The sequence below is a fragment of the Cyphomyrmex costatus genome, unplaced genomic scaffold, assembly GCF_001594065.2.
Source record: "Cyphomyrmex costatus isolate MS0001 unplaced genomic scaffold, Ccosl1.0 scaffold275, whole genome shotgun sequence".
NCBI classification, from domain to species: Eukaryota; Metazoa; Arthropoda; class Insecta; order Hymenoptera; family Formicidae; genus Cyphomyrmex; species Cyphomyrmex costatus.
This window is the reverse complement of record NW_017276855.1, coordinates 95,060-109,251: the sequence shown is the minus strand read 5'-3', so window position 1 is coordinate 109,251 and position 14,192 is coordinate 95,060. Positions and strand designations below refer to the sequence as shown.

Here is a 14,192-nt window from a genome sequence, read left to right as displayed (position 1 = left end):
TATATATATATATATATAAATTTATCTATTTCGATAAAATGATTTGTCTTGCGGGAGGGATGATACGCTTTAACATTTATACACGAAGTTACTCCTAAATGAACGCAGATTCGTATTTACAATGATACCTCGTTTAACGCTAAGAGCTCGTTATTATAAATCCCTTTGATTATAACGAAACGCGCTGTCGTAGCGCAATTATATACAAAGTGATCCCTTAAACGAGTAGAACGGCTTTATCTCTCGTCTTTCAACCCTTTTCTTTGGTCTTTTTGTTATTCCCTTTACTTCTCTTCCAATCACGGAACAGCGTCTACGGAAAAACCTTAAACCACCAGATCCTTTTAATTAATCCTTTCACGCTCTCTTGTATTGTTCAATTAATTTTATACTAACTTCTCTTTTCAGAAAAAAATTTATTTTTAAGTGCACACATATAACTTTTCATTTTACAAATTAATTTTTCGGCTAATCTATCAAAAAATGTATAAGTAATTAAAGATGAAAATAAATAGAAAAGAATGACGTTTTTATACACAAGCTTTAAGGTTTGATCTTGCTAACAGGTACATTGATAATTAATTTATTATACCGTGTTATATTGGTGTTCACTATATTATTTGTTCAATTTTAGATGGGTAGAAAATTTAATTTGTTGCAAAGATAGATATGTGATGTCAATCACGAGGAAAGTAGAAGTTCGCGCACGAATCAAATGTTAGTTGGAAAGTTCATTTCGACGTTATCGGACCACGGCTAAAATATTACTGCTGAATCGGAACATCAATCTGCCAACGGACAGGAGCCTTATTTACGGACCTGATGGAACGCTGCCGTGACAGAAATAGACCCTTAGGGACGAGCGACGAACGTGTCCCTTAAAATAGGTCGGCTGCAGGACGAAATAGGCATGAGTATGGCGCACATACTCTATTCACACTCTCTTTGGGACTATACACTTCTCTTGCAAATCGTATTTGGTATTTGCGAATACTTGATGAAAATATATATGATCGTCGTGTACCTTCACGATCTTAGCTTTAATTATTTAAATTGTTTGACGAATTTAAAACAATCTTAACTTTAATGATAAATTCTTTGCGTGCCACAGTCTTAGTTTCAATGATAAATTCTTTAAAATGCTCTCTTACTCTTTCTTATGTTTTATTATATATTCCCTGAATTTCTTTTTTAAACCTTATTTCAAAGAGATTAATCAGATAAGACCACAGAAATAAGACTTGGATGAGACAATAGTGAATACCAATATCCATTATATTGATATATTATTAAGTTGATCAAAAATTTCAATTATTTGTTTTGTTTCGACATAAATTTTTTTTTAAATTGAATTTTTAACATACATTTTCTTATATGATATCTATCGAGTTATTAAACATTTTCGTATATAGAAAAAGGAAGAAACGAATTTTTTTATCTGCGTGATTTTTACTTTTGGGATTATCGAGTCCTACCTGTCGCTCCTGCCTTACCTATTTCTTTCTATTCAGAAGATATTCCAAGGGTTTCACCGTTACTTTCACTTCACCGGATCGTGTGATCCATTTAAATACACGCCTCAATATGAACGTTGGTCATCTCGCTATTACGCAACTGATTGTTGACATGTAACTCGGACGAGGCGTTGCTGTGCACCAGATCCTGTTTGCGATGCACCTGGCGCAGATCGTGAACTGGTCCAATCGCGCGACAACAGCTTTCGAGGGTTTTGCGAAAGGCTGCGCGAAACTCACGATTGAAATAAGCGTAAATCAACGGATTCAAGGCGCTGTTGAAATAGCCTACCCAGAACACCACCGCTACCACCACTTCGCCGCTCTCACACGAGTCGCACAGAGCAGTGATGATATACCTGTATCAAACAGACATTTTAATGTTAATGCATTGAAATATAAGATGTAAAGTAAAACTAATATCCTCAAAATTTTGTTCGTATCAAATCAAATTTTCTTTAATTTATTAACATATACGTTATGCAATAAATCTAATATGAATATAATTAAAATCTGTAAAATAAAAAAAATGTATAGATATATTATAATAAATTAATTTAATGAAGATATAACAGAATGCGAGAGATTATACACTTATTGAATCTATAATAAATATTGCTGTATAATCAAATCATGTATAATAATAAATATATTTTATTAAAAAAACTGCTCTTGAAGCTGCTTCTTTCTCTATATTTTATATGATACATTTATTATTAAGTATAATAAACAATATTAATCGACATATTATTATAATAGATTGTATGTCGATAAATATGATGGTGATTTGTCGTTTGACATTGTAATAACACTTACACAATGTGATTAAGTATTAAATAAAATATAATAATACAGAAATAAAACAGAATATGCTTCATTTTATAGGTATCTAAATGCGTACAGTTTAGCTGGAAAATATAGTATATCTGCAACGATCAGTATATTGTAGCGGAAAGGAAGAGACGAAGTATCTCATTTTCTGTCGGTGTGACCTACATCCACCTGACGTCGAAATTGTTTCCATCGACAAGGGAAGAATGGATTTACAAGGCTTGCAAAGGGGGACGATCCTCCACCTCGTCGCGATCTTTCTTGAATCGCGTTGTTATACGATTTCTCTTCCCTCTTTATCGATTTAAAGCAGCAAATAATGTAGAAATAACTGTATTGAATCGCTCAATGTTAAAATGCCACAATTCTATAAAGCTAAAAATAAAATCTACTTCAGAATCTGCCCTAAATCTACTAGGAATCTACTTAGAACTTTTCCATTTCCGTATAAGGTCTCTTTTTAGTTGAAGAAATGAAAAATTTCAATAAATGCCAAGTAACTTTGGAAAGCAGTCAATATTTCTATATTTCTGAAGTTTTATTTAAAATTTTTATCGTTAAGAGCAAAATAAGAATAACTTAATATAAAATCAAGAATCGATGCTAATCGAATTTGTAGAAAAGATTTCAAAACATACAATTTTTAATACAGTTTCTTGTAATTATTTATTTTCATTTGTTCAACTTTCTATTTTCATCTGTCATTAATTATATAAAATTCCAATCCGTTTAATTTTTTTTTAATTTTTAATACAGTATCCGTAAAAAGAGTATATAAATTAATTAAGAAAAATAAATTTTACTCCAACAAAACGCTTATAATACCGTCGTGTTTTTACGCGCCTTTACATCATTGATCAATACAAATCGAACTATGTGTTTCGTATTAGCTGCACTAACTAAGAATAGAATGGCTATCGGTTAAGGTCAACTTTCTTTCTTTCTATCCATGTAAATGACTACAGTTCTTTACATATCGAGATAATTTCCCATTGACCGTTGCGTCGTACAATTCCTTTAAAACTTTTATTCAGGTACAACATAATTGCTACACAAATCGATATTTGATTTCTTTTGCCTACTTTTTTTGTACAATAGCCTGCACCTTAATTTATTCAAAATTATGTCATGAACTCTGTATCAGATCGATAAATTATAATCAGTGATAACATAATGTGAGATCATATAGAGATCACATGTATATGGAACGGTTGAAAATATTTCGTTTCAAAATTTATTTATAAATAATACATGTAATAAAATTATAAATAAATGTTTCTTCCGAATTTTTATATTATACTGTGAACCATCTAAAACGTAATTAAATATTAAAAAAAAATTTACTCGTGTCTCAATTACATTGACAGATTCAATTTGCCTTAAGAAAATATTCACACAGTTAAGTAGTGACATCCTGAGACGTGTCAGACAAATAGAATCGAAAAAGCTTGGTAGGCAAGAATGGAAAAGTAGGTCAAGGATTTGCCCCGTAATGAGGCCAGGTAAAGAGGGAGGGAGGGAGAAGGAGAGAGAGGGAGGGAGGGAGAGAGGGAGAGAGGGAGAGAGAGAGAAGTAGAGTATTGACTTGTATTATTCGGCCGAATAATAGGAACAGAGAGATTCGATTCTCGAATATATAGCAAAATGGATAGCCATATAGTAAATTTAACAGCGATATACTAGTGGAATCGCGCGACGAGAAATCAATTCCATTGTTTTTCCAACGGAGCGAGAGAATTGTTGGAATCACCAACAAAACAGGGTAATGACAATTGATAACGGACAAATAATCGAAAGCTACGAATTGTTCTGTTTCTTCCTTGTGTTTTCCCTTCGCGGTACATCTCGAGTATACCTACACCGAGACAACATGCCACCTGTTATTATCGCGATAGTGTATCCTAACGCTTTTCACACTTTATCTTCATTAAACAATTGTAATAGCAATTGTGAAGTAATAGTAATAACGATAAAAATTAATAATATAAAACTTAAGGGAAATATTTATAAAGAACTGTATAGAAGACAGGAAATATAGAAAATGTTACATTTTATAATACTATAATAACATAAGAGATCTAGCTTTGACCGTTGCGGCATGTTCTCATCAGCATTTATAAGAGATTTTATATAGAAATATATTATAATTGTTATTCCAAAATGATAAAAGGTTATATAAATTCTATTACATATTTTTAATGCAAAACAGTTACATATAAATATCAGTAAAATATCTACTGAAATATCAGTTATGAAATACTGCAATTTACTTTACCGCGGATCACTTGAAAAGATCATAGAAGTGCAACAAGGTTTGAAATATGAAACCGATTGAAAATCGATTAAATTCAAGTACGGAAACATTTCTGGCTTTTCTTCTTAAAAGATTGCTGATTTTTGGATCGATTGAGATTATTGCAAAACATGACTTCTCTTGCATTGCACTTCTCTTTCCCAGCCCTTCTCGGAATTATTGAACTTTCTTGACATTCATGAGGAATTTTTCACGAAGTAAGAAACCACTAAGTGATTACATAGAAAAACACTTTAGTGCAACTACATTTTGAGAGCCATTAATGTTAGCGTCCTAATTTTTGGGCAAAAAATATTATTATTTATTACTTTATTTTTACTGATAAAATTATTAATTTAATTTTTCATTTTAATCGATAAAAAATAATTTAATTTTTTATGTTAGTTTTTTTATATTCTTATATAACTAAATTTATTAGAATATATTATCATATTGGCTTTTAAAAAATATTAAATATTTATATAATTGTGGACCCACATTCAATCACTTACATTTTACATTAAACTTTCGTTTATACATTCCAAAATTAAATTTAAAGTAATTTTCTCTGCTTTTCACTAAAATAATATGTAATTTCCGTAAAAATTAACTAATGATTTAATAAAATAAGAAAAATAGAAAAATTCTATTTTTTATTCAATATTCCAACATGAATAGTTTTTATCAAATATAATTGGCTTGCAATAGATATAAATGTTCGTATGTTTTTTTTTCAAAACTCTGCACAGTATATCGTGGCTCATAAAAGAGCAATGTAACCATCTATATCCATTAAATACGAGAGATGAATGTTTATCGTACGTTAAAAGCCCGTAAAAAATTTTTGAAAACTGGAGAGATAACCAACCAGAAAAGACATAAATTCATATTTTTCAGTTTAAATATAAATATTTCTTGCTTAGGATGCGTAAACGCATTATAGTATTAAATATTATATATATATAAAGAAGTATGCACAACATAAATATGTACATATACATATATACGTATACATATATATGTATAAATTTTCATATTTTTTGCATTAGATGAAATTAATTAATTAATTGTAAGTGTATTTTATACATGAAAAACATTTAAATGTAAATATTATGATAAATAAATACGTACATATTTTTATATATAAAATTGTTTACTTTGAATATACACACATACAGCTCACGCAATTCCTTCGTGGATAAAACCTGACATTTTATTGAAAAAATCCTGTATCAAAAAGTTAAATTTAGAAATGGCTGACTTTCGATCTTTCGTCGTCACAAGTCTATTGTGACATGTCGTCATGCCACTGCGTTATATCTCTCGAGAAGAAGTACTTGACACACACCGGAACTATCCTTTCTTCGCTTCGAGATGGCTGCACACAACCCTCAAGCTCTCTCCGTTGCAAATCTCCGGAGATCACGGCGGCATACACTACTTTTCCCTATCGATCGCAGCCTCCCTATATAACCGTCCGACCAACCGACTCTCGCCTCCTTTCCGCATTAGTGCACCCTTAGGAATTTTGGGGCGACACGGCGCAATATTCCTCGACCATCCGCTTTCGTTTGATAATATTCTTCAAATGGACGATTTTTTGGGATTGATCTCAATTGACGTGTATCTTTTCTAGAAACTTGTAGTACAATTATATGAGCGTGTATATACACATACACACACAATTATACATACATATATTTATATATATGTTTAAAAAAAAGTTTCAAATCTAATTCAAAAGTTATATACTATAAATACTATTGAAAATTACTGAGAAATAACTACTTTATATTAAATGACATAGTCACTAATTTGATATTAAAATCTTCGTAATAAATAAGTCTCTTGTTAACTGCATTTCTTTTGAACTGTAAATTTCGACGAATTTTTAAATTGTTTTTCTTTTTATCAGAAGAATAACATCGGAATATTGTAAAACTGCTTTTGAATTGTAAGCATTTGAAAATAAATTTTGAAAAAACTATTATACATAAGCTTCATAAGAATACATCAATAATAATAAAACTGTATTCTTTATATTACTTATATTCCTAGCAGATTTTATAATAAAATTGTTTAAGTTTTTTGTTTTAAGTTGCAAAGATAGGAAAAATGTTTTGAAAACGTTTTGTTAGAAAATGTCAAATACCGAAAAGTTGTGATAGATCTTTTTCCACGTTTTCGGTTGAGAGGCAATTTATTTTGAATTTAACAAAGAATCCGTAGTTCAAAGGAAATGCATAAAAGACTGCGTATACATATGTATGTAAGTCTATAAGTATTGTTCAATTTTGCAACTCTTTTTATATAAAAAAACTTTAGTAATTTAAAAATAATATATATATATTGTACGAGTTATATAATGTATATATATATATATATTTTTTTATATATATATATATATTTAATGTTGGAAATTACAAATAACTGTCTATATATTGCTATGCTCAATCATCCACTTACTAAATCTTCATAATATGTTTATTTCTCATCATAATATATATATAACGATGAAAGAATACTTAATCTTCTATGATTATATAAAATCTGTGACGGATTCTATAGAAGTTTAATGAATACAAGTAATTCTCAAACGTCTTCTTTCTTGTATAATTATCGGTAATTTCATAAAATCATATACAATTTCATAAAATTACTAGTAATTTTATAAAATCGTTATTATGGATCCTTCCAAAAAAAGAAATAATTCATTCCTTCGTTAATGATACGCAATGTTATAACATCATTAACAAAGAAAAATATCATTTGAGAAAAATGCTGAATTTCAAATTTATATTCATCAACGTATATAAAATTCTCGTTTTATTTTTATTTATCATTGGTTTACATTTTTATTAATTCGAGTTTATTGATATTTGTTAACAATTCGTATCTGATTCGACAACAATATTTCTCACTCGAAACAGTTATTGCATACTGACAATGAGTCAGTAAGTAAGATCGCTCTATATTAAGCAATTAGCAAACAGTTGGTATATACAATATATTCTTTTCTTCTATTTTTTACTTTTTACATCTCGTATTGTTTGCACAAAACGGGGCAAAATGAAGATGCATGCTACACGCGCTACATCTCATGTAGTTCTATTTACGCTCAAAATTAATTATCGAGTTTCACGACTAGTCTTTCGTCGGAAACGTGCTATTGTTTAAAATACTTTACTAAATGAAATATTTTTCTCGACGAACTTTTTATCGGATTCGAAGTAAAACAGAACATCTGTCAGTGGTTCCCTTTGTTTCTTAACAACCAATATAAGCACTATTGAAATAATACTACACGGAAAAAAACGATTTTACTGAAGTATTTTTAAAAGCTCGATACATACAGATCTGAATACAATTTTGTTGAACCATCAAAATAATTTTATAAAACGCTTAAATTAATTACTAAAATGCCAAAATCTTTTGCAGCAGAAAGACTTTATTACAATAAAATTTGCTGCAAAAAATATTATCAAACTAAATAATTTATATTGTACATAATTATTTTAATAGTCCAATGAAATTATATTTTCAAATCTCTAGCTAAATTTTTAAATACTTCAGCAAAACTGTTTTTAATTGCATATATATATAAAACAAGATGTATAATATGATTCTCTTTTTTTTGCAGTACAAGTTTAAAGATTTTTAATTAATTTAGTATAATAAAGGTAATTCAAACGTTTTAAAAAATTGAAAAAATTATACCAGTCGCAGAGTGAGTGTCTCTTAAAAGCGTTTAAGAATCCTCTCAAAGATAACGCAACGTCACGCCAACGATTTACCTCACGTACGTTCCACCCACGTAATTAACGAACCAAACACGAAGCAAACACGAAGCCAACATACTGCACGCTATTTAGCGTCAGAAAATAACGTTAATTACCATGACAGATTGTACGGTATGTTTTCCATGTGAGATACACACTGATAAAAAAAACATTTTCGTCACAGATTATATTTTCTTTATTAATCAAATTCTGAATCTTTAATCTGAATTTCAATAAATATCAAAAGAAGTTATATTTTCTACGTAATATTTTGAAGCAATAACTTTCCTAGTTAATAACCAAAATTCTTTTCATACAATTTGTAATTTTTTTAAATAAATCAATTTCAACTAAACATTAAATAATTAAACTTCTTTTTCTAATTATAACCTTTGTTCTGCTAGAATTTTGTTCATATCAATTAATTTATGATAATAATAAACACAAAATTAAAATATTATGGAAGAAAAATAGAATATACATATATAGAACGTATAAAGAAGAGAGGAGAGAGAGAGAGAGAGAGAATAAAAAAATTAAGATGATATTAAAATTTCATTCAATTCTGTTCGTATCGCAATTAAATCTATACTATATGTATATTTTCGTGAATGAAATGATATTTAATATACGTTACCAAAGGAAGAAAGGTAGCCAACAAGCTAAAAACGCTGACATGATGATGCCGAGCGTTCTAGCTGCCTTCCGCTCTCTTTTCATTTTACTGCTACTTGTTATTGGCGGCTCTTCCGGTTGTGGCTCCGGCGACGATTGATCCACGGTCGGCAGAGATGTCAAACCGGCCGAGATTCCGTTGATCTGCAGATGTTTATTTAGCAGAGCGGCCGCGACTTTGCTCCTAAAACATAAAATAAATTACAAATTATTGTATGATAAATAATTGTTGCATAATTACTTTATGCAATATTATAAATATCATAATATTTTATAAAATGGTTTTTATTTAACTAATATTTTCTATTTTATATGAACACAATATACATACAACATACATACGTTAGAATTTGATTTAAGAATATTTTACATAATATTAGTTCTTGCTCTAAGTTATCTCTTGATTCAATTAATATATTGAAAAAGAGAATTAGATACATATAACTAGTATTAAATAAATAATTTACAAAAAATACAAATAATATTATTAGATAAGTTAGATAACTATGTATTATTAATAATACTTAGGTAATAATTTCAATACATTACAATAATGGTTGCGTAAAATGCTATTAACAATCCTAGACCACTTTTATTATTATGCAAAATAAGTCATTAATACATAATATTAATACTTAAATCTTAGTCTTAATTCGTAAAACTAATTCTACAATGTGCTTTTCGTTTCCTATTTCTTGTTGTTTATCTCTTGCCTTCTTGATCAAAAAGGCAAGAGACAAACAGCAAGAAACCGGAAACAAAAAGCACATTGTAGAATTAGCCTAAGTCCTTTAATTGAAAAATAAAATTTGAAAATTAAAAGAAATTAGATGTAGACGTATTCTAGACAGTAGTTACGGATAATCTCCGAGAAGAAATTCTTATAAAAATTAATATTTGTTATTTATTAGACTTATTAGATTTGATAATTTACTGCGGTATGTTTTTTGCTAAATTATTGCTTTCTTTAGCTGTTTAAATTCGTGTCACCAATGTTTATTCAACTTCGACCTTCTTGACCGCGAGTACGATGCACCGTTGGTTTTATCACCACTTGGCCGTTATCCAAATTTACTTCACGTACGCTACCTTTTCAGCCTGCTAAACCGCATGAATTTAATGTCTTCCCGACATACGACTATTTCATTGTTACTTCCATTTTGAATTCGCTGCAGTACAATTGGACATCTTGAACTCTGACCTTCCGACCTAAATTTTTCATTGCAGCTTAATAAAAAATTTTATAAGACTTAATATATAAAAGAATTTTTTAATATTTTATTTGAATATTTTATTTTTATAATATTAAATTCTTTTTAGATTATTTTATTATTATTGTTATTATTGGACATAATAATAATATAATAATTTGATTATACAATGAAAAATTAAAATAAAAAAAAAGGACATATAATTTATTTTTCCAAGATTAGAGTGATTCCTGAATTAGAACTAGGAAAACGTTACTCCGATATTATGAGAAGGTGTATTAATGTGTTTACTTTCATATATATACTATTATGATATATGCTATGATATATGCTATATGATATATAATCTAGAAAATTGCACGTTATATATATGTACTTGTTGGTGAGCTTTTGCATTCAAATATTGCATTCGTTATTCGATTTAGTTGTTTCGCCCACGCGATTTAACAACGTCCATTTCATCGTACTTATAGCAGATTCATGGGAAAATATAACTTTAAACTCGTGTTCGCGAGAATTAATATCGTAAAATATTTGTAAAATATATGTGAGCTTTAATTTTATCCATAAATCAAGAGGAAAAACATTTATGTATTTAATTTTATTAGAAAGAAAATATGCTAATACAGATGTAACATCTTGAAAAGAGATATTTTGTTATTGAATTTTTTACTTATTTAAATATATTTGATTATTAAAATTTTTTAAACATTTATGTACATATATTAAAATATTTTATTTATTTACATTTTAAATATTTTTCAAACAATATTAATGATATGAAAAACAAAATGTAATCATCATCTAATTTTTTAAGATGTCTTGTATAAGTAGAAAGATTACAATGAAAGAGAAAGAGAGAGAGAGAGAGAGAGAGAGAGAGAGAGAGAGAGACTTACGTTTTAAAAATTCCGATTATATCTGCGCGCGCGACGTAATTACGAATAAAATAGAGAATATCAAAGTTATCAAACTTTGAATTACTAATTAGTATATCTCCTAAATAAGTAGTTTATAAATGAGTAGTTTACAAATAAGTTTCCCTCATTACTGAAAGCAAACGCAATTAAACTTTGGTAGTTCACCGCTTTATCCCGATATCAGCTTAGATATTCGCTTAGATACTGAACGTAGATTAATATCTTGATTTTATATATTTAAAGAGAAAAGAGAAAGAGATAAATGGGAAAAAAAAGTTGCACACGATATAAATATGTTTATATCATGTAAGTTGCAAAATTATATCTCGATCAATGTAAATAATAACAATAGATATAGGAAATTACAATAAGCACAGTACACAATTTTTCCTTATAATCGTAGTCTACGAGATAAATGTAAGTTTTAAGGCTTCTCTCATTGTTTATTAAAAAATAAATCCAAGGTCAATCTTGTAACCTGATAAATTGTTTATATAAGCTAGTTCAATTAAAAAGTTCGAGATCAACTGAAGAGCTTCGATATTACTTCCATATTACTTCACGAATCTCGGCAACCACGGCTTTTAACAAAAAGAATATCACACGAACCTCGTATTTCAGTCGCGAACTTGCGTTCCAAGTTACGCTCGTTCTCGAAACAGGAGCAAACTTGGATGATGCTTCTCAACTAAGCTTTTTTTTTTTCATAAACACTAGCTATGGCATAAGGAGAATGCGGAAAGCATTGTCTGAAGCTAAATTAGATATCGTATTATATGAGTACAAAGAGATTGGAAACTTCTGAGATTCTATCAAATAAACAATCACAATATTCTTATCGGTACAAATATTTATAGTCACAAAATTTAAGATTTTTATCACATGTTAACTTGATCGACTGTATATATTACTGTATTATAATAAAATTTTAGACAATGTGTGATATTGTCAAAGCGTTGGAATATGCGTATCTTTTCAAGAATTATTGCGCGCGCGTGCAACACACACACACAAAATTTCATAATTGTTATTTAATTCTAATGTTAATATTTAATTTTCTTATTTAATCTCATTATCGTCTTATTTTCTCCATTTTACATTTACTTGTATAGACATTATACATTTTATAAACATCGCCATATGCCAATTTTAAAACTTATAATCGAAACTAATTCGCGGTTCCACTAAAACATTGCGCAGCATATTTGTCTTCATTAAATCAAGACTTGCAGCCGCATTACGCTCGATTTAGAATATATGGTAGATACATTTAGCCGCTGTATAGTAGTTATACGCGGTATTTTGCTGCCATAAGGATAGTTCGATCATAATTTGCGTGAAATAAGACCGCCGATAACGATAGCAGTGGTGAAATATTCTTTGTAAGATTACCATGGTAAGATCATTTATCGTCCGTCTTATGCAGTTACGTTAAATGAATGTTTAACAAGCAAACCGTGATTATATTTTAATCGTTATAGAATAGATATAACGTAAAAGCTAATAGTAAAGTAAAAGTCGTCTTTAATTAATCCATATATGATATGTAACAAAAATCGATTTCTTCTTTCTATTTTTATTATTATACTTACAATTAGTAAAGAAAAATATTATATATGTATAATTGTTTATACGCGTACATTTTTATAATATATACATATGAAGCATACGTGAGAACAAGAAGTAAGCATTTTTGACATTCGTATTTGAATCGTATTTGAGTTTCTAAAAGAAAACAGTAATGGCTCTTCTTAAAATTTAAAATTTTCCTCGATTGTTTTATAACAGTTAATATATATAATTTTGAAATGAAAAAACGTCCTTTAAATGTATATTTTTTGTTAATGATAAATTTATTAAGTAGTAAAACGACGATGTATAAATATTTATATATTTTCAAAAAATAGATATCGATAAGATATTTTCTTCATAGGAGGAGGGAAGTCTGTGCATACTTTATATGTACACAGCGTACACAAGTAATAGAATGGAAAATCATTCGGTCGGTCGTGAAAACGAAGCAGACGAATGAAACTTGTTATTGTGCAGCAAGAATATGAAAACAAAGTATACGACTCAGAACATATGTAGAGTGGTAATAAAATCCTACCCTACACTCTGAATCTCGGAAACAGCTTTAGATAAAAGAAACAGAAGTAGGTTCAAATTATTTTTTTAAAAAGAGACTGCTTCTTTTATGCAAAAAAAAAAAAGATTTTTGATTCACACCAAATGTACGCACAAATTCATGGCAATTTTATTTCATCGAGGAAGCTCGCATTCAATACGTTTCGATAAGCTATAAGTTCACACAGTGAAGAAGTTAGGACGAAAGCTTTCTTCATCCTTTGCTTTGACCTAACTAGACTTTACTTTTCGGAACTTTTTGCAGATTAGATTACAAGTTTTCTTTGATGTTCGTTTTTCTTTTTTTTTAGCGAAAATAAGTAATCGATTGAACCAGGTCTAAGATTTTTAAGTAAAGAATTAGTAAAGAAAAAGAGTGAAAGAAAATTTGACTTTCATTCTTTCAGAAATGTTATTTAAAAAAAATAATATATTACAAATTATTTAAAGATCAAGTGGTTGAGTTAAAAATAAAAATAAGAAGAAGGAGCATATACCACACGCTGGTTAAAAGTAGCGAAAATTTCGTATATTTAATACTACTAAATTTACATAATTATAATAAACGTTTCGGTCATTAATGTGACCATCTTCAGTATAAAAAAATTTATAATTTAATTCCCTAATATATTTTAAATGAAACTAAGTGCTAGAGCACAACTTTTCGCATGTTTGTCAATTATTCTATACTATAAGATATTAAACAGTTATAATTTGTCAAAATATAAAAGTCAATTCGCAATAAAATGGTGTCAAAATTAAAAAGTGATTCGCATAACGTAACAGTATACAATATAATTTTCTTCATGTCCTTACAATTCAGATGATGAGTTTGTTAAAGT

General features: G+C 28.6%; 1 protein-coding gene across 1 annotated transcript in view; it reads right to left on the bottom strand.

Annotated features, from left to right (window-relative positions):
- Window positions 1–1,442: 1,442 nt before the first annotated feature.
- Window positions 1,443–14,192, bottom strand: part of LOC108774826 (octopamine receptor beta-1R) — a 48,614-nt gene continuing 35,864 nt past the window's right edge. The window contains exons 2-3 of the mRNA XM_018541033.1: window positions 9,055–9,276; window positions 1,443–1,873 (exon numbers count right to left, since the gene is read on the bottom strand). Of these exons, the coding sequence (XP_018396535.1) occupies window positions 1,567–1,873; window positions 9,055–9,276 (529 nt within the window). The 3' untranslated portion in view covers window positions 1,443–1,566. The remainder of the gene's footprint in view (window positions 1,874–9,054; window positions 9,277–14,192) is intronic.